Raw genomic sequence first — 21,690 nt, forward strand, 5'->3', positions numbered from 1 at the left:
AGCAAGAGGCCTGGCCCGTGTGGACCTCCACACATTATTCCGGGTCACCTGACCCATCTTAATGACCTGGCTCAGCCCCCCCATGAGCCATTGCTTCTGTAGCTCGGGTTTTTTGCTGCTGCGACAAACTCTGATGCCATTCCTGAAAAACAACATCTACAACACCACACAGATAAGCCTCCTCACATCCAGTACATGAGAGGGTGGGAGGGCAAAACTGCCTCCGAGGATCAGACGACACCCTGAGCCTCGGAGGAAGCAGAGCCCCTATTTCCTTCCCACAGCCCCGCCCCCCAGCAACCTATCCTCCAATCAGCTGCCTGTGTTGCTTCTGTGCTGTCAGCTTCTGTTGATCTGACCAATCCCAGCTGCCCTCGTGCTCACCAGCCGAACACGACCCCCCACCCCCCCCATAACCACACGCTCTTCACCCCCCCGCCCTCAGAGCCTTCTCGAACGGGCCCAGCCTTCGTTTAACTGGGCCCGTCGAGACAAGCTCTCGGGCCTCTCATTAACCCCAGTGGCGCACCTGATTTGCAGCGGAGATTATGGAAAACCCTTGGCAACATTTTTGTACAATTTGCAATATATCAAGTTCTTGTAATAAAGAAATAATAAAACAGATCACTCATCAGGCCTTTATTTCACACTTTTCCATTATGAGAGCTGAAAATGTTACAGTCGATCAGAAATAACAGCATTTCGACAGCATAACTGGAGTCTACCTTAGCTGAGGCATAGAAATGAATAGTGCACAGGTGAAGAAATTACATTTCTCAGTATCAAAGATGATCTTAATGATCTGAACTTCCCATTATAGTTTTGCAATTCTCTCTTGTTTTCAACACATCACTAATTCACTTGAACTTTCTGTTTTTATCAGGGGAAAAAAAGTTCTTGATCTGCAATAATATAATATAATTATCATGCTATAAATAGTCTGTACATAATTCCACCCATCTTTCTTTCATCCACCGCATTATGCCTGAGCTTTAGATTTCATTCACTGGCATTTCTTTTCAATTCGAGACCCCCACACGTTTTTTTTTCCAGGAGAACAATGTTCCCCATCCAGCTCCTTTGTTCTCCTCCAAACAATAGGAAGCCCAAAGCTGAGCACTGGGTCCTTTCAGTGCCCCAGCTGCAAACTTCTCAGCAGAGTCCTGAATGCTGAACATCACAACCTTCCCATGTACAGTGGGAGGAAAACTGACTCCAGAAACTTTGGCAATAGACATTTCTGTGCAATGACTGCCCTGCTGTTTTTTTTTTTAAGGAACGTCCAAGGGTCCCTTCTCTCTCTAGGAGGAGTAGCCTAGTGGTTAGTACAGTGGACCTTGATCCTGGGGAACTGAGTTCAATTCCCACGCCAGCTCCTTGTGACTCTGGGCAAGTCACTTAACCCTCCATTGCCCCTGGTACAAAATAAGTACCTGAATATATGTAAATGGCTTTGAATGTAGTTGCAAAAACCTCAGAAAGGTGGAATATCAAGTCCCATTTCCCTTTCCCTATTTGAGATTCTACATGGAATGTTGCTACTATTGAGATTCTACATGGAATGTTGCTACTATTGGAGATTCTACATGGAATGTTGCTGTTGCTACCATTTGAGATTCTGGAATGTTGCTACTATTTGAAGATTCTACAGGGAATGTTGCTATTCCACTAGCAACATTCCATGTAGAAGCCTACCCTTGCAGATCAGCAACGCGGCCGCGCAGGCTTCTGTTTCTGTGAGTCTGACGTCCTGCACATAAGTGCAGGACATCAGACTCACAGAAACAGAAGCCTGCGCGGCCCCATTGCTGATCTGCAAGGGTAGGCTTCTACATGGAATGTTGCTAGTGGAGGAGTAGCCTAGTGGTTAGTGCAGTGGACTTTGATCCTGCAGAACTGAGTTCAATTCCCACTGCAGTTCCTTGTGACTCTGGGCAAATCACTTAACCCTCCATTGCCCCTGGTCCAAAACAAGTACCTGAATACATGTAAACCGCTTTGAATGCAGTTGCTAAAAAACCCACAGAAAGGCAGTATATCAAGTCCCAGGTCCCTTTCCCTCATACACATAGAATGGGAGAAACCTCTGATTTAATCGCATCCATAGTAATAACCCTGCCAAGAAATGGAGTCTAGCTAGCCCTGCACTTCAGCCATCTGTCACGGGTGTGTGGCTTGCTCTTTTCCATTGTTTACTCAGGAGACTGAGAAATTGGCCCCGAGACTACGTCCAAGGAAATTGAAGACACTCGTCTTGCGCTCTTTCAAGAAAGCAGAACTAGTGAACCCAGAGATGCACTGTGTAATTAGTGAGAAGTGAACTCTGCCCTCGCTGAGAAGGTGACCAACTGTAACCTATTAGGTGGAAAGAAGACTAGTCCTTGTGGTTTTTTTTTTTAGCTTTTTTCATTGACTGGCACCCATAGGAGCCGACTCTGTGGGTGCTTGAGCACCCCCAATATTGAGAACATTTCTTGTATATGTCTAGGGAGGAGTTATTTCCACTGGACATTGCACCCCCAATAATTTTGAAAAGTTGGCTCCCATGCTGGCACCGATGCCCAGAGAGCCGGCAGCACCTGCTGTCCTGGTGCTCTCAGGGGTTAATCAAGGGAAGGGTGCAAGCACTGCTGAGAGGAGGGCTGGGAACCAGATGTCCAGGTTTAGAGAGAGCTGCAGGGTTTGCACGTATTGTTCGCTAGAGAATAGCTTTTGAAAGCAGCCAGAGTCAGTACGTTCAAAAACTTGGATCCAGCAGATTATACTTTGATATTGTGATCGAAGGTTTTAGACACAGTTCCTGAAAACCCAAAGGGCCAGGGGGGAAAACCGTAGAGTCGACAAGGAAAAAATAAAACGAAGAATCCGAGTGTCCAAGGCACATTTCTTATTCTCCTAACTCGTGTATTCCAGAAATTCTCCACCCAGCCAATACTGCTGCAGCAGCACGAAATGAATCAGAGCCCCCAAGTCCACACCTGACTGCATCAGTACGGAGGGAGGGGGCACGTATATAAGCTGTATCTCCCCCCCCCCCCCCCCCCCCCCCCCCCCGCAAAATAACTCAGTTTGGGGCTGGACAATAAAGATCCACCACGAAACTCTACTCCTCGTCCCGGCTAACTTTTTGTGGTGTGTGAGGGTGGGGGGAAGCTTCTGCCCTCCCTGAATCTGTCACGAGGGCATCTGATTTGAAGTCCCCCCCCCCCCCCCGGTACCCTCCCTGTTTGGGCACGGCAGGCAGCGATGGAGCGGTGAGCAGCATCACCTCGCCAGTCGCTGGGATTCTAAACTGAGATATTACCGTCTGATGCAGGCGAAAGCCCGGAAATTAGCGGGCAGCCGAGCAAGAGCCCCGACTTCCTGCTCGCTTACCTCTGAGGGTTAAGTGGCCAGTGAGCCAAGCAGCCAGCCAGCCAGCCCCCACCCTCACAGCCAGCCGGGAGGCAGAGGGACACAGCCTGATCGCTTCCTCGCTCACACCCCAGCGCCTGGATCGTACTGCTGCTGGTTTTAGGGGGGGGGGGAGTCCTTTCGACTCCGGATTTTTGGATGGGGGACTGGGATGGGGGCAGCGTTTTGCTACACCCACTGCACGAAGTGAGAGGCTGGCCGCCCGCTGCTTCAGCTCCAAACCACTTTTCTTGTAGTCGATGGATTTGAACTGGGAGCCCTTGCATCTGTCTTTCTCGCTCCCTACATGCTGATCTCCGGTTTCTTGGGGACGGATTTGTACCGGGAGGGGACTGCGCTCTTCTTTTGAGGACGGTTGATTGAGGACGGCGAGATGTTTTATTTCACCTTATACTTCCTTTTGCCTTTGATGGGTAAGTTAAGCTTTGTGCCCGTTGCCTGTTTCTTCCCTCCCTCCCCTCGACCAAAAGGTTCCCCTGACTCTGGACCGCTCTGATTCGGGGGCTGACTTGTCCGGATAGGGGCTTATTTCCCGGGCTCTGATGTAACTGGGAAACAGTAGACGCTTAAATGCGGGAAGCGCGTTTATATGTTGCTGATGGGACACTTTTCCCCCAGTTTGAAATGGGAGGGAAGGCTGCAGTGGAGTTTGCTTCGTTTCGACCGGTGGAGAGGACAGAAGGGGAGAGGAGACATAGGAAAGAAAGAGTTCAGATTCATAGAAAGAACGAGACGGGGTATTTTAAAAATCACATTTGCAGGGCAATGAAACTCCTGTCAGTGCTGTGTGCCCTGAGAATATTCCTCTACGAAGGACCCAGGGATCGGGGGTGAGAAGAAGGTCCAGCAGTTTGTAAATGGGACGGTAGTGGGGGTCAGGGTAAGATTTCCAGGGCTGTTCATTTTATCCCCTGACACTCTGAAAGCTACTGATTTTGGCAGATGGAGGTTATCAACCTAATGGCACTTTCTTTGTGCCTGTGTTCCCCGATGAGCCACTGCCTGCACAAGTGTCTTGAGTTAAAGCCCAGCTGCTGTTGTGCGCGTGTCTGTACCTAGCTATAGTGATCAATATATACACGCGTATGTCCAATATCTACACGCACACCAGCACCCTTTGTTCTGTAGCGGAGCGAATAGGTCTAATGATACTTAGAGGCTGTCTCTTTATCTGCAAAAAAAAAAAAAAAGTGTGGCTTGTATTTTTCTCTCTCTAGATGAGAACTTTCCTGTGTTTTTGTGTGTGTGTCTCGGTTTTCTCAGGAAAGGCATGGCACTGAATGTGTGTGTGTGTGCCTTTTCTTGGTGTGTTTGTATGGTGTGATGTCGGAGTATTCAAAGACTGCTTGTGTGTGTGTTTTGTCTCAAGGTACTTATTATATGGTTGCTCTGTCTCCCATGTGAATGAGGTGTGTTTATGTTTCTGAGAGTGTTTGTGGGTGTTGTCTGAGGGACTGAATGTCTTTCCATGTGGGTCCAAGGTTGCCTTCTGGTTGCCGAGGTGGTGGCAGTGCATGGGTGTATATGTGTGTGTATGTGATCTTTGTGTATGTGCAGGTTTGTATTGTTTCAGTACTGACTGCCTAGGCTCTGTGCCCTCAGCTTGCCTCCTGATATAAGGTGTGTGTGTGTGTGTGATGTTTTGGGAAAGGAATTGTGCCTTTAGTGCTTCCTGGTTGCTCAAATGAGGGCACTGCAGGCGGATGTTTCCCTGTGTGCATGTTTGTGTATTTGTGTGTATGCATGTGCAATCATGGAAAGCACTAGGGGACTTTCTAGGTCTACTCATTCATGTGTTGTACAGTCATGGTGTGTGTGTTTGTGTGAAGAAATAGGTACCAATTGCCTGGTCTTGTGTTTCTATTCTGCTTCCTGGTTGTCGAAGTGAGGTCATTGCCTGTGCTCTTGGTGTGTGTGTGTGTGTGTGTGTGTGTGTGAGAGAGAGAGAGAGAATGTATTGTATCTGTTCCTCTGTGTGTTGTTTCAGGAAGTGCCTACATTGTATTGTGGATGCCATGGTGAGGTCACCGACTGGCTGTGTTTGTGTTCTTCATGTATGTGTGTTTGTTGTGCTTTATTGTGATGGAACAGAGCGTTGACTACCTGGCCTTGTGTCCCTAATCTGCCTCCTGGCTACTGAAATGAGGGCACACTGCCTGTGTGTGTGTGTCTGTCCCTACACTGTATTGTGTAGGGAGTGTTGCCACAATTTGGGTTTCTGCCAGGTACTTGGCCCTTGTTTGGAAAACAGGATACTGGGCTAGATGGACCATTGGTCTGACCCAATATGGCTACTCGTATGTTCTTATGTATCATAGCTGCCATGGTGAGGGCACTGACTGGGTGTAAATGTGTGTTCTGTGTTCTTGATGTGTGTGTCCATGTGTATGTTTGTCTGTATCTATGTTTTCTCAGGGTATTGACTGCTTGGCTCTGTGCCCTTAGACTGACTCCAGGCTGCTGAAGTGAGCATGCTGCCTGTGTCTTTGTATTCCTTGTGTGTGTGTGTTCTGTGTTCTTGGTATGTGTATTTATATGTGTGTATCTGCACTCTTGGAACATGTTTGTCTGTTTTCCTGTGTGTTTATTGTCTTCAAATACTGATTGTCTGGCTCTGTGCCTCTAGACTACCTTATGGTTTATTATATTTGATATACTGCAAATAATAATACAAACATCTATGCAGTTTACATAATTAAAAAATTAAATAATGTACAGAGATAGCATATAATCATCACAATACATAAAAGAGAAATACATAACAAACATTACAATGAAATACAAGGCGAAGGTGCTGCCTGTGCCTGTGTGTGTTTTATGTATGTTGCTGTGTGTGTGTGTGTGTGTATGTCTGTGTGCATGTGTATTCATTGTCTTAGGGCTCTGCCTGTCCAGATTGCCTTCAGGTCATGGAGGTGAAGATGTTGCCTGTATGTGTCCTTAGTATGTGTTCTCTCTATATGCGTATGGTCTATACATATTATTATGTGTATATGCTGTGTGTGTTTTCTTGACATAAAGTGTGTGTGTCTATTTGTATTTGTTTGTATGTTCATGGTATGTGTAATTGTATGTATGTATATTTCTTGGTGTATGTGTCTGTTTGAATTTTTGATTATATGCGCCAATATTTCCTCCTGGATGCCAAGGCGAGGGTGTTGCCTTTGTGCATATATGTGTGTATGCATGTGTATGTTTTCATGGAGTTAGTACATTTGTGCATTTTGTATGTGTATTTGTGTTTTTATTCTTAGTGTATATGCTTATGTGTTTGAAATATTTGAGAGTGTGTGTGTATGTTGTCATGTTTGGGTACTGACTGGCTCTGTGTTCACAGATTGCCTCCTGGCTGCCAAGGTGAAGATGTGCCTGTGTGTGTTTTCTTGGGGTTTATGCACATGTGTATTTGTATTATTGGAGTGTTTGTGTTTGAGATATTTGTGTGTGTGTGTTCTTGGGGTTTATATGTGTGTGTATTTTTTATGTGTATGTGTGTTTGTATTATTGGTGTGTATGTTTATGTGTTTGAGATATTTGTATGTGTGTTGTCATCTTTAGGTACTGACTGGATCTGTGTTCATAGATTGCCTTCTGGCTGCCAAAGTGAGGGCATGCCTGTAGGCGTGTGTCTGTTTGTATATGTGCAGTGTGTTTGTGGGTTTTGATGTGCATGTGTGTGTGTGTTCGAGATCTCAGTATGTATGTGTGATTGTTGTCTCCAGTTATTGACTGTCTGGCTTTGCTTTCCCAGATTGCCTCTTGGCCGCTGAGGTGAGGGCGCTGCCTTCCTCCGGAGAGCGCCTGGACTGCGTGAAAGCCAGCGAGCAGTGCCTGAAGGAGCCAGGCTGTAGCAGCAAATACCGCACGCTGAGGCAGTGCGTAGCCGGCAAGGAGAGCAGCAACTTCAGCAAGGGCGCTGGGCTGGAGGAGAAGGATGAGTGCAAGAGCGCCACCGAGGCTCTGAAGCAGAAAGCCTTGTACCAGTGCCGCTGCAAGAGGGGCATGAAGAAAGAGAAGAATTGTCTGCGTATCTACTGGAGCATGTACCAGAGCCTGCAGGGTAGGGCCACAATCAATCCCAGGGCTGACCTCATGATCCCAGCGGTAAAGTGAAGGGGAGGGGGAGGAACACAGCTTAGTCTGGAGAGCAGCTGCCACCACCGCCTGCCCTTGCCAATCCCCCATAAAGTGATTCTCTCTAGGGAACCCAGCTGACCTCTAACAAAGCCATGCCAAAAGATTAAGGCATTGTGAGTACAAAAGCTGGAGAGGGAGAGGGGACCCCGGTCAATTTGTCATCCACCGTTAGGGGGGAAAAAGTGTAAATATTAGTGAAGTATCTCAGACTTCACAATGCTGAAATTGCAACCCCCAGGATACCGGTTGATGCTCATCTCCTCTGGGATTCTCATTATGTATTTGTCAAGCGACCCCCCCCCCCCCCCCCACCTAAGAATAAGAAATACTGAAAAGGAAACACAAAACCCAGGCAGAGATGCTCAGCAGCAAACAGTCACTTAGAAAAAAAATCCTCTTCCCAGCCTCCCCTCTGAAGAGGCTTCTCTGTTCTCCGGCAGTGACCAAGACATATCCAGTATCTGTCCTTTGTTTCCCAGTTTGAAACAGAAAAGCACATTCGTCTAACAGCCCGGAGCAAGACGCACAGTTCCACACATTAGTTTTAACATTTGTTCTTTGGCCCTAACATTTCCTCCCCAAATTCTGTAAATGTTCCTTGACGTTTTGCGTTGGCGATGTGGTTCCTTTTAGCTAATCACATTTTGGTGGCTCAGTCGAAGTGAAACGTTCCTTCTTCGAGAGATGGACTCCAAAGGATTTTGCAAGACTTGTAGTAAATGTTCTCTCTTTACATTTGGGGAAACCTTATTGGCATTTTTGTTTTGGTGTATCAAGTACATCAAATGATTAAATTATCTATAACTATGGCAAAGTGCAGGTGGTGGAGACAGAAAACAGTGATGGAATTCAAACATACGTGGCAGAGAAACAGAGGGTCCCTAAGTAGGAGAATCAAAACAAAACTGAAATGATCTCATAGCTATTGATGTGTTATGATGGGCGGGAGTGGTGCATGGATGGCATTTCTAGTAGATGGGAAAGTAAGGACAGCGCTGGGCAGACGTCTATGGTCTGTGTCCCAAAAACGGCAAAGACAGACCAAGATCAAGTATATGTATTTTGCATCACTTTAGGGTTACCATATTGGCTCCCCACTAAAAGAGGACGTGTCCCGCTCCTGCCACACCGGCCCCGCCCCACGCCAACACACCCCACCCCGTCCCCTGTCACATCCTCCCCTCCCCTTTCCTTACCGTACTGCCCTGGTGGTCTAGTGACCTCATCAGGGCAGGAAAGAGCCCCTTCTTTCCTGCCTGGAGCGGCTGCAGACTGTCTTTTGCTGCCTCTGGTCCCGGCGCCGATTCAAAATGGCTGCCGAGAGTGCAAGCAATGACCTTGCAAGACTTCTGCGACTCTTTCCTGCCCCGAAGAGGTCACTAGACCACCAGGGCAGTACAGTAAGGGGAGGGGAGGATAGGATACCCTAGGCCCGCCCGCCAGCCTGCCCGTTTGTCCGCAAATCCGGACAAACGGGCAGGCTGGCAAAACCCGCCCGGTTGCCTGGCCGTGTCCTCAAAAAGAGGACATGTCTGGGTAAAATCGGACGTATGGTAACCCTACCTCACATTCATATCATATGCTTTGAGTGTGGGTGCTGTGTATCCCAGTGGGAGAAGGGAAGACATCTTAAGGTTGAAATTAGCAAGCAGAACGTTGCTAATTGGTCAGACTGCTGGTTTAATCACGAACTGATCATGAATCTGACTGCTGGGCAGACTGGATGGACCGTGCAGGTCTTTACCTGCCGTCATTTACTGTGCTACTATGTAATACACAAAGCAGTAACGAAACAAAATGAGAAAAAAAATCATAACTGTGACAGCAGTCCACCTTGTTTAGCTTTCCAGTCTGCACTGGGGGTGTATTGGTGTTCTAGGGCCTCTGACCAGTAATCTGTGCAATGCTAGCTTTTCATAGGCAGGGTTACTGCCACACCAATTAGTACTTCTGTGGTATAGCTGCTCTGCTATACAGGAGCTGATGTGTTTATATGTATGGGGTGGGGGAAGAGCTCCTGGATTTTGTATTATATGACAAACTGCCTGGATGTGAAGTGACTCTCAGATTTGTCTCCCTTACTGAGGTGACACTAGGACGTTTTTTTTCATTGGCTAATGCTATAGCTTTGACATTTTAGATTAAATTTTATGTTCTGATGTATTTCAGTATTGTTTTGTACTTTCTAATGTAAGCCTCTTGATATTTGAAAATGATTAGCTGTGTATCAAGTGAAGAAATGAAATCAAGTGGAATCAAAATATTCATTCCTCTCTGCTGCTGGCACCCCTCCCCCCTCAGACATTCACACCTGCTGGTGAGAGCCCAGCGAGTCTGTGCCATCCATTCCTGGGTCTGTGCCACATCTTCTTTGATTCCCCTTAAGGCGCTAGTGAATCTAGGTTCCTACATTTATTAAACATGCAACATAATTTTTAGACATTAAAAACCTCGGGCTTCACCTTAAATCACGTTTGTACTTTGTCACCTCTTCAGCATCTGATCATCCCACTGCTGAGTGGGAATCAGTAGCTCCAGGGAGGAGAATCATAACTAAGACACCTCCCAAAACAATCTGCTCAGAGTGAAAAGTGTATCTTTCTTTTCAAAATGTTTACAGGGAACGATCTACTGGAAGACTCTCCCTACGAGCCAGTTAATAGCCGACTGTCCGACATTTTCCGATTAGCACCCATGATTTCAGGTAAGAACATCTCAAAATGTTTTCTTTTTTTAACCTAAGAATGGAAATTATGGAAGGAAATCACTGGCAAGGTCCCAGATGCAACCTCCCCCCCCCCCCCCCCCCCCCCCCCCCCGCACAAGGGGAAATATCTGTTCTCTGTGAACGCTTTGATATGCATGCAGATTTTTATTTTAAGATCCAGTGCTGTTACTTTTTTTTTGTTAAATGGTGTGGGGGTGGGGAAAGGTGCAAACGAATGATAATTCCAGCTATGGCACTTTTATTATCTGCTTTTCTTGTTCCTGGAAATAATACATCTTGCCCTGTAGGTGGCAGTATGATTCCCTGTTTGGTGTTCCGTAATCCTAGCTTAGGTGCACAGTGCTTCTGTTCAGTTTCTTTTCTCTTTGCTGTCTGTATTATACTTACACTTCCATTCTTCAAAGATTTGTCTAGTGTATCTGATGTAACTGAGAATATTTTTTACAGTTTGCATGCTTTTTGTTGGCTCTTTTCAGTTTCTCAGTTTCCAGTGCAATTGTGGTTTCTGACCATCGTCAAGTCCCCAAGTCTTCTGCGATTTTGCCAGCGCATTAAGGACAGCAAAAATCTGTACTTGCATGGCTATTGTGGAAGCAGAGGAGTAGCCTAATGGTTACTGCAGTGACCTGAGAACCGGAGGGGGGGGGGGGGGGGACTGGGTTCAATTTCCACTGCAGCTCCTTGTGACTCTGGGCAAGTCACTTAACTTATATAATATGAGTGGAGGAGTAGCCTAGTGGTTAGTGCAGTGGACTTTGATCCTGGGGAAACGAGTTCAATTCCCACTGCAGCTCCTTGTGACTCTGGGCAAGTCACTTAACCCTCCATTGCCCCAGGTACAAAATAAGTACCTGAATATATGTAAACCACTTTGAATGTAGTTTCAAAAACCTCATTAAGGCGGTATATCAAGTCTCATTTCCCTTTCCCTTATGACATCACAATATCAGAAGTGAGCCAAGTATCGGGCAATCAAGCCATTGTGACATCACTGATGAGGTTGGCTCTTATTGGTGGAATGAGTGGAGGAGTAGCCTAGTGTTAGTGCAGTGGACTTTGATCTTGGGGAACTGAGTTCGATTCCCACTGCAGCTCCTTGTGACTCTGGGCAAGTCACTTAACCTTCCATTGCCCCTGGTACAAAATAAGTACCTGAATATATGTAAACCGCTTTGAATGTAGTTGCAAAAACCACAGAAAGGCAGTATATCAAGTCAAATTTTCCTTTCCCTATTTGATATTCTACATGGAATGTTGCTATTCCACTAGCAACATTCCATGTAGAAGCCTGCCCTTGCAGATCAGCAACGCAGCCACGCAGGCTTCTGTTTCTGTGAGTCTGACGTCCTGCACATACGTGCAGGACGTCAGGCTCACAGAAACAGAAGCCTGCGCGGCCACAAGGGCAGGCTTCTAGATGGAATGTTGCTAGTGGAGGAGTAGCCTAGTGGTTAGTGCAGTGGACTCTGATTCTGATGAACTGAGTTCAATTCCCACTGTAGCTCCTTGTGACTCTGGGCAAGTCACTTAACCCTCCATTGCCCCTGGTACAAAATAAGTACCTGAATATATGTAAACCGCTTTGAATGTAGTTTCAAAAACCTCAGAAAGGCAGTATATCAAGTCAAATTTCCCTTTCCCTAATATGTAAACTGCTTTGATTGTAACCACAGAAAGGCAGTTTATCAGATCCCATCCTCTAAGTGCTGTAGGAAACCAGGGGCTTGGCCCTACCATCACTGATGACTGTAGAAGGCAGGGCCAGATTTAAGATGTTGGCACCCATAGGCAGCACCAGAAAGTAGTGGGAAATAATAGAACATGATCCTAAAGCAAGCAAAATCAAGCTTATGTTCAGCTCAGTTGTTTGTGCCCTCAGGGCTGGTGCTAGGGACTGTGGTGCCCCCTCCCCCGTTCCAGTATCTCCTTTCTCTCTTCTCCCACCCACCCCTTTTTCTAAGCCGATTATTTCTTCACGTCCCCCCACCCTCGTTCTGGCATCTTCTCTCTTTGAACCCTTACCCCCCCCCCCCCCCCCCCCCCCGGTCCTGCTAAGCAGAGGGTTTCCGTCACGGGAGCGATTCAAGCATGCTGTCTTCGTGTCTTCGGCCTCTTCGGCATTCTCCCTCTGCTGCCGTGGTCCGCCCTACCTCTGACGCAACTTCCTGTTTCCACCTGGGTGGACTGCAGCAGCAGAGGGAGAGTGACAAGGAGGCCAAAGGCATCATGTTTGAATTGCTTCCACGCCGGAAACCCTCTGTTTAGAAACAAAAAACATTTTTAAGTTAGACTGAGCAGGTGAGGGAGACGCCGGACAGGGGTAGAGAGAAAGGGAAGATATGCCATTTCTGGCACCCCGAAATGTTGGTCCCCCCCCCCAACGCCATGCATACCATGATTACCATATTACGCCAGCCCTGAGTGCCCTAGGAAGCTGCCTGCGTGGCCTATGCCCAGAGATACCAAGTCTCACTCATTAGACATGTGTTCAGTAGTGTGCTGGAGCAGGCTCGCACGAGCCGGTTGTTACATTTTGCTGAATTTTATGAGCCGGATGTTGATGGAGTCAGGCAGCCAGCACACAAACATCTGGGGGGGCTTTTCTCCTCCTCTCTCAATCCTCCCCGGCCCCCACCCGCCCACAAGTCCAGGATACCTCAGCTTCCTACTTCATCATATCCTCCCTCATGTCCATCCCCCCTCACCGCTGTCTGTCAAACATTACTCTTCCAGCAGCTACTACTACTACTACTTAACATTTCTAGAGCGCTACTAGGGTTACGCAGCGCTGTACAGATTAAGAAAAAGGACAGTCCCTGCTCCAAGGAGCTTACAATCTAATGGGCGAAATGTCAAGTAGGGGCAGTCCAGATTTCCTGAATAGAGGTATGGTGGTTAGGTGCTGAAGGCGACATTGAAGAGGTGGGCTTTTAGCAAGGCTTTGAAGATGGGCAGGGAGGGGGCCTGGTGTATGGGCTCAGGGAGTTTGTTCCAGGCATGGGGTGAGGCGAGGCAGAAAGGGCGGAGTCTGGAGTTGGCGGTGGTAGAGAAGGGTACCGACAGGAGGAATTTATCTTGAGAACGGAGGTTACGGGTAGGAACGTAAGGGGAGATGAGGGTAGAGAGGTAGGGAGGGGCTGTAGATCGAGTACATTTGTAGGTTAAAAGGAGAAGCTTAAACTGTATGCGGTACCTGATCGGAAGCAAGTGAAGTGACTTGAGGAGAGAGGTGATATGAGTGTACCGGTTCAGGCGGAAGATAAGACGTGCAGCAGAGTTCTTCCAGCAGCTCCAGTGGTAACACACTGTCTGGCCAACCTAGAGCCTTTTCTCTGCCAGATTCCGCCCACTCATAAGCAGGAAGTTACATCAGCGGGGCAGGACAAGGCTCTGGGTCGGCCAGGCAGCATGTTACCACTAGAACTGCTGGAAGAGTAAGGTTTGAAGGATGGCCGGTGAGGGAATGGATCATCTGGGAAGCTGAGAGAGGTATGGACTCGTGGGGAAGTAGGAGATGATGTTGTGTTTTTGGTTGAGAACAGGAGGCGGCATGAAGTCAAAAACAGTTGAAGCTAATTAGGTTAGTCTGTTTCCCCTTCCCGCACAGCTGTCTTTGCTATAAACGCAAAACCAAGCAAGCAAACCTATGAGCTGCTTTATCCACGTTGTCTTTCTTTATTGTTGGTAGCATTTTAATTTACTGTCTCTTATATTTTCAAACATGCCAGCTTGTGCAGCATACAGATGTACACAGAGGTTAGAGGAAGTATAATAATAGATGGAGTAGTAATTTGTTATAAATCGTATCTAGTGTGTCATTTGGAGGGGCTGGTTATAGGGACACCCTAGCACGTGTTATATTCATGCAGAATTTATTTTCTCCTGGTAAAGGGCCACTAAATCAGATATCATGTTATAAGGATCAGGGTTTCTGTCTATTTATTTATTTATTTAGTTACTTATTTATGACAATTATATCCCACAATAAACATGAATTAGGTTGAAACCTGGGAGCTGTGCCTAGATCAAAAGAGAAAGATGTTTTGTGGGAACTTGCTTATTTTGTTTTGTTGGAATGCAGTGGTATATTATTATAGAAAAGCACTTAATGTTGTTTATTACTACTATTTAAAAGAGAGAAATTGAATAATGTGAGCAGAGCTACCTTCATGCAGAAGTCCAGAGTCAGTCTAAATGTGCCAACATTTTCCAGTTCTGTAGTATATATTTATTTCTTCTTCAAGTCTGTTTGGTTGTAAAAAGCATGGTATTTTGAGGGGTGGGAGTTAATCTTTGTCTACTGGATGTGTATTTGTATATAGATGAGTACCGGGAATAATGATGGCTAAGAGAAAGCAGCAGTAGAACAGCTGGAGCTGAATGACATTTATGTTCATATAAAGTAAATAATTTTCAGTGGAAATTAAATCTGTTGACTGCCTGCTTTGTGGATATTCCATCACTCTTTCATTATTGCTACCAAGTATTACATATTTAGAGTGGAGGAGTGGCCTAGTGGTTAGGGTGGTGGACTTTGGTCCTGAGGAACTGAGTTCAATTCCTGGCACAGGCAGCTCCTTGTGACTCTGGGCAAGTCACTTAACCCTCCATTGCCTGCCACATAGAGCCTGCCATGAGTGGGAAAGCGTGGGGTACAAATATAACAAAAAAAAAACATAGATTGTTTAAATTCATTTATCTAGACCTTCCATGCACATGGTATTGCTTGCTAAACCAAAGGCAAAACCTAAGGGTGGTTAAACAATTTGGTATAAACTGTGTTGTTTATGACTTTACTTGTTTTGTACTGCTTTGGTTCTACTGATCTGTACATCTGTTGTGTTATTTTATTGACTGGAAACAGTTGGGTGGGCTTATAGAAAGGGAGGGGAATACGGGAAGGGAAGAGTTCTTGGGGTTGCATGGCCATATGGAATTTACAGTAAAGAATATTGTATATTTTAATATTATTTGTAAATTGGTTGCTACAGTGTACCTTTGTACCAATAAAACGTATAATAAAGTTATGTACATGAGACTGGGAGACTGGGCATCTAAATGGCAGATGACGTTTAATGTGAGCAAGTGCAAAGTGATGCATGTGGGAAAGAGGAACCCGAATTGTAACTACGTCATGCAAGGTTCCACGTTAGGAGTCACGGACCAAGAAAGGGATCTAGGTGTTGTCGTTGATGATACATTGAAACCTTCTGCTCAGTGTGCTGCTGCGGCTAAGAAAGCAAATAGAATGTTAGGTATTATTAGGAAAGGAATGGAAAGCAAAAATGAGGATGTTATAATGCCTTTGTATCGCTCTATGGTGGGACCACACCTCGAATATTGTGTTCAATTCTGGTCGCCGTATCTCAAAAAAGATATAGTGGAATTAGAAAAGGTGCAGAGAAGGGCGACAAAAATGATAAAGGGGATGGGACAACTGCCCTATGAGGAAAGGCTAAAGCGGCTAGGGCTCTTCTGCTTGGAGAAAAGGCGGCTGAGGGGAGATATGATAGAGGTCTATAAAATAATGAGTGGAGTTGAACCGGTAGATGTGAAGCGTCTGTTCATGTTTTCCAAAAATACTAGGACTAGGGGGCATGCGATGAAGCTACAATGTAGTAAATTTAAAACGAATCAGAGAAAATGTTTCTTCACTCAATGTGTAATTAAACTCTGGAATTCGTTTACAGAGAATGTGGTAAAGGCGGTTAGCTTAGCGGAGTTTTAAAAAGGTTTGGACGGCTTCCTAAATGGAAAAGTCCATAGACCGTTATTAAATGGACTTGGGGAAATCCCACTGCTTATTTCTAGGATAAGCAGCATAAAATCTGTTTTACTGTTCTGGGATCTTGCCAGGTACTTGTGACCTGGATTGGCCACTGTTGAGAACAGGATGCTGAGCTTGATGGACCTTCGGTCTGTCCCAATATGGCAACGCTTATGTTCTTACGTATTTAACCAGTATAATCATTTAAAAAAGCAAACAAAGAATATTATCAGTTACACAGACTGCATGGTGCAGTTAGGCTCATTGGTATAAGCAACCCCATTGACCCGGCATAAGTGGTCACACCTAAACTTCAGTGTGCCAGTGTGGCTTTTCGGCATGAACTGGCACTCAGGTGCCCAAGTAACAGAACAATCCCTCTACTGTACACTCGGGGTGCCAGGTACCGCACACTGCAGTTTGAATTTTCCCGAGTAATAATGAAAGATCGTCACAAGGTAAGCAGAAAAGAAACCGATTACATGCTCCCCAGCGCTTCCAAGAAAGAATTGTGTTTCAAATCTCTTTCTCATAACAAAGAAAAGTAATTACAGTCTCCCCTGTTAATAAGATGTTATTCAGACTTCTCCATTCAGGAGGCACAACTTTCTCATAAATTATTAAGCTAAAGAACTTTAGGCAAAGTAAATTAATGTTGCAGTATAAACACGGGGCTGTTTTGAATTTCAGGTCTAATTTGTCTTAGGTGAAGTGTGTAAATATTTGCCTGGGTATTGATTATGTAAAGAAAGAGACGTCACAGCAATGGCACATTAGAAGGGGTAAACCGTCAGAAGGATCCCGTGAAACGCTGTTACTGCACAGCTCACAGACCCTGGAGTGTCCCAGCTGCGTAGATGAAGTTCTAAAACAAAATGGTCAGTGGCTTTTTAATTGTAAGGGACACCGATCTGAGAAAAGCACAACCCTCCACTGCCTCACGAGCAAACTCAGGCTCGGTCGTCCCGTGGTAGGTAGTTTTGGAATCGGTGAACGTTACCCACGTACTAAAAACTAGGTTTTATTGTTTAGCGTGGAGATGGAGAGTAGGCATGCCCTGCGCTAATCACGTGGCACAGGCAAATTGCCGCTCGCTGCCCGATTAGCGCTGGCCTAGTACGGGAGCTCTTACCAAATTGGGATATTAGCACATGGCCATTAATAGAAACAAAAAAAATGGCAGCTATTTTACAACCGTGCTAAAAGTGGCCTCAGAGCATGGGAAACCCACGCGCTAAAAAGAGCGCAGGCCACTTTTTAGCGCAGCTAAGTAAAAGGGCCCCTTAAATTGTGAACCCTCTAGGGACAGAAAAATACCTACTGTTCCTGAATATATACACTTTAAATCGAGCACACTAAACATCCTACTACACACAGATTCAAGGCCACACTGCCGAAAGGATGGAACTACCAGACGTCTTTGTGAGCCTGATTTTAACAGTCCACCAGAGAATGAGCAAGAGAAGAGGGACAATGAAGCTACATTGAAGGTACAAAGTAGTAAATTTAAAACAAATCAGAGAAAATATTTCTTCACTCAACATGAAATTAAACTCTGGAATTCGTTGCCACAGAATGTAGTAAAAACGGTTAGCTTAGCAGGGTTTAAAAAAGGTTTGGCTGGCCTCCTAAAAGAAAAGACCCCAGACCATTATTAAAATGGGAAAAATCCACTGGTTATGTCTAGAGTAACCAGCATAAAATGTATTGTACTGTTTTGGGATCTTGCCAGGTACTTGTGGCCTGGATTGGCCACTGTTGGAAACAGGATACTGGGCTTGATGGACCTTCAGTCTGTCCCAGTATGGCAATACTTATGCACTTATGTAGGCATTCGTAAGCAATCAGATCAGATAAATAAATAAATAAAAATAAGTCATGCACTGGAAACAGTACTGTTCTCTTTAGGTGCTTTCAAAGAGAATCTGGTTGGGTAGGTAGGTTCTCTGAAAATTTCCTACAAGTACACTGGTCCAAACATACCGGGCTATTTTGTGTCTGTTGTTTGGCAGGCCAGTGTTCTGGGGAAGAAGGAATTCACCTAGAATTTGAAAAGGCAGTTCTGTGCATGTTCTCACCCCAACCCCCCCCCCCCCCTCTCCCCCCCCCCCCCCCCCCCCCCACTGCGCACAGCCTTAGGAGCACCTACATGGAAACCCCCTGATCCTATAAATGGAAATTAAAGTTGCATGAGCAAATCAGCACGCGTTGCTGATTTGCATGCGCAACTTAATTGCTTGACAAGCCAATCAGCGCTAATAACTGACTGCTAAGATCCAATTATTGTTATTAATTGGCCTTAATTAGGATTTATACAAAGATCATATTCTATAACGGTCTGCGTGTACATTGTAGACGGCATGGCCAAGGGCATTCCAACATTTTATTTATTTATCACATTTATACCCCACATTTTCCCACATGTTTGCAGGTTCAATTTGGCTTACAATAAACAGAAAAGGCTATCGCCAATCCAGTAGTTATACAAATACAATAGATTGTAGTAGTCAGCAAGGATAGAAAGAATAGGGTGTAAAGGGAAAGTGGGTAAAGGTAAGAGAGTCCAAAATGGCTCATACATGCATACATGCAAAACTTAGCCCAACCATGCCTAATTTAAGTGCAGCATATCCACCTGCCTTTTACAGGCGTAATTGTCGGTGGACCTTTGATCTTCATTATTATGCCAGGTCCTATACTATTTTGGCAATTCTATAAAGTGGCACCTAAATTAAGGCGTGAAAAAGGGATGCTCTTAGCACCAGCTCTACACGATTTGAAAGTGCAAAACCCCTTCGTGAAAAACTACACTGGCTCCCAATCAAAGAACGCATTGCTTTCAAAATCTGCACTCTGGTTCACAAAATTATCTACGGTGAAGCTCCGGGATACATGACAGACTTGATCGACCTACTAACTAGAAACACATCCGAATCAACCTAAATCTGCACTACCCAAGCTGCAAAGGATTCAAATACAAATCAACTTACGCATCCAGTTTCTCCTACATAAGCACACAACTGTGGAACGCATTACCAAAAGCCTTGAAAACTACGAACGAACACCTAAACTTCCGGAAAACACTGAAAACTAACCGGTTTAAAAAGGCATACCCTGCCGATCCAACTTAAATGCCTGATCTTTGCAACACAACAAATCTAAAGAACGTAATGGACATAACACAACTCTTCCGTTGTATGATTCCCTAGTGTGGCTGTGCCACGTGAACTTTATCTTACCACAACATCACTTTGTATTTGTTCACACTGGTGTCGACAAACGCCTTTCCGGTACTATGTAAGCCACATTGAGCCTACAAATAGGTGGGGAAATGTGGGATATAAATGTAACAAATAAAATAACGGCATTAGGGGGTGTGCCTAGCCCGTCATAGAATGCTAGCACAAATCCAATTTGATGTGCCAAAATGTAGACACAACCGCATCTGCCAGGTCAATAGCTGACCTAAGTTGGCATGCCTAGTTGCGCCTTGCAATGCACACAGTTGATGGTGGAACACCCATGATATGCCCATGCTCCACCCACAAGCATGGCTCACATGTGACAGATGCTAAACCCCGGATTCTATATTCAGTGCCCAAAGTTGTGCGTACAATTTTAGGCGCACTTACGAGATGCACAGGCAAATACATTGGTGCTAATAATCAATTATTGATGTTAATTGGCACTCATTGAAATTTACGCATGCATCTGGATGAGTACTATTCTACAAGGCACGGCGCCTCCCATGGCATGGCGCTCAAAAGGGGGCATGGCTACGGGCTTGTCAGGAGCGTTCCAAAAAGTTGCGTGCAGAATTACAGACACCGCTTCTAACTTGGGTGCCAGCATTTACCCTAGGTTTTATCAGGCATGAGTCTGGCACCCAAAAGCTAAGTACAGGATCCACGCTAAACGTTATTCTATATCTCACTTGTCAGCCTTTGTAGCAACTAAAAGAGTTTCAGGAGATTAAGCAGAGCTCTGTATATAATTACTACTACTTTTGCGTATAAAAGCACACAGATCTGGAACGCATTACCCATAGCCCTGAAAAATATGGACAATCTAACCAGCTTTCACAAATCTTTGAAGACACATCTCTTCAACAAAACCTACTAAAGCATCCTTAATAAATCAGTCCCCAAACTACTCAGGTGCATCAAACACCTCTCACAACACCATACCTAGCACCTTGCATCTAAATCACCCACATCCAGCCTATTATCGATTGTATTTAAGATCATGTAATGACTGCATCATAACAACACTCTGTAAGCCACATTGAGCCTGCAAAAAGGTGGGATAATGTGGGGTACAAATACAATACATAATAATAACAATAATAATTAATTAATTTCTAGCTCATATTCCTTAGGTATAATATTGCCTTTGGAATGCCCCTCCCACTGTACCTACGGCTTGAGGAATCATTTCCGGTGTTGAAGCGATTGCTTCAAGCCTATCTATTCCAGGCCACCTTTCAAGCCTAAATACAGTTTCTGCCTTACCTCCACCGCTTTGTTGTTGATTGGATTCTGGGTAGTTAGCGCTGGTTGAGTTTTGATGATTGTGTGTGTTTTTGTCTTTCCTTTAATTTTTGGCGTTCCTTTCTTATTGTCTATTTCCTTATTATGTTTTGTAAACCGCTCAGGGAGTCATTCCAATGGGCGGTATATCAAACCTTAGGTAAACTTGGAAACTCGTTACCCACATCGAACTATTTTTGGTATTCGTGGGATACAATTCCTGTGTAAAGTAAAGTAAATCCGCTCCGCGCCCAATTCTATAAGAGCACACCTAAATTTCATAGCGTGCAACTCAAAAGGAGGCATGGCTGTGGGAGGGGCATGGGTGGGTCAAAAATACTGGGATAAACATATAAGAATCCTGTTCAGAAGGAATGGATCCTCGGAAGCTTAGCGGAGATTGGGTGGCAGAGCCGGTGGTGGGAGGCGGGGCTGGTGGTTGGGAAGCGGGGCTAGTGCTGGGCAGACTTCTACGGTCTGTGCCCTGAAAATGACAGATACAAATCAAGGTAAGGTATACACATAAAGTAGCAGATATGAGTCTATCTTGTTGGGCAGACTGGATGGACCGTACAGGTCTTTCTCTGCCGTCATCTACTATGTTACTATGTATGTATATGTAGAATCCAGGTGCTACTGGGCTTGGCAGCATGCAGTGGGTGTTGAGTCACTGTATACAGATTCCAATCCCTTGATAAAGCGACGGCGAAACGGATGTCCGTCGGGACCTAGCGAGCCACAGATAAGTGCTGCCTTCATTATCTTGCAAGTTTATCAGCAGTCACTCAACTCAATATTTATTGTTTTGACCAATGTATTAATATTATTATTATTTATTACATTTGTACCCCGCGCTTTCCCACACAATGCAGGCTCAATGCGGCTTACATAGTAATTTGAAATACAAAGTTAAGGATAGAATTTTCAATAAAACAGTAAAAACAACGTAAAATCAGGCTTAGTAGTGTATAAGTTGAGCTAGATAATATATGACTAGGATAAAAGAGGGTAGACAGGATAGGACAGTGTAATTTGGGAAAAAGGGTAAGGAGGGATAAATTTAAGGAGAGATGGAAAGAGAAGGATGGGAGTTTGGTATTTAAGTCAGAACAGAA

General features: G+C 45.2%; 1 protein-coding gene across 1 annotated transcript in view; it reads left to right on the forward strand.

The window, feature by feature from the left end:
• The first annotated feature begins 3,580 nt into the window (after positions 1 to 3,580).
• The window catches only part of GFRA1 (GDNF family receptor alpha 1), a 294,863-nt gene continuing 276,753 nt past the window's right edge, over positions 3,581 to 21,690 (forward strand). Inside the window, exons 1-3 of the mRNA XM_030202657.1 lie at positions 3,581 to 3,827; positions 7,166 to 7,474; positions 10,172 to 10,255. Coding sequence (XP_030058517.1) covers positions 3,788 to 3,827; positions 7,166 to 7,474; positions 10,172 to 10,255 — 433 coding nt within the window. The 5' untranslated portion in view covers positions 3,581 to 3,787. The remainder of the gene's footprint in view (positions 3,828 to 7,165; positions 7,475 to 10,171; positions 10,256 to 21,690) is intronic.

Source organism: Microcaecilia unicolor, chromosome 5 (assembly GCF_901765095.1).
Source record: "Microcaecilia unicolor chromosome 5, aMicUni1.1, whole genome shotgun sequence".
Classification (NCBI taxonomy): domain Eukaryota; kingdom Metazoa; phylum Chordata; class Amphibia; order Gymnophiona; family Siphonopidae; genus Microcaecilia; species Microcaecilia unicolor.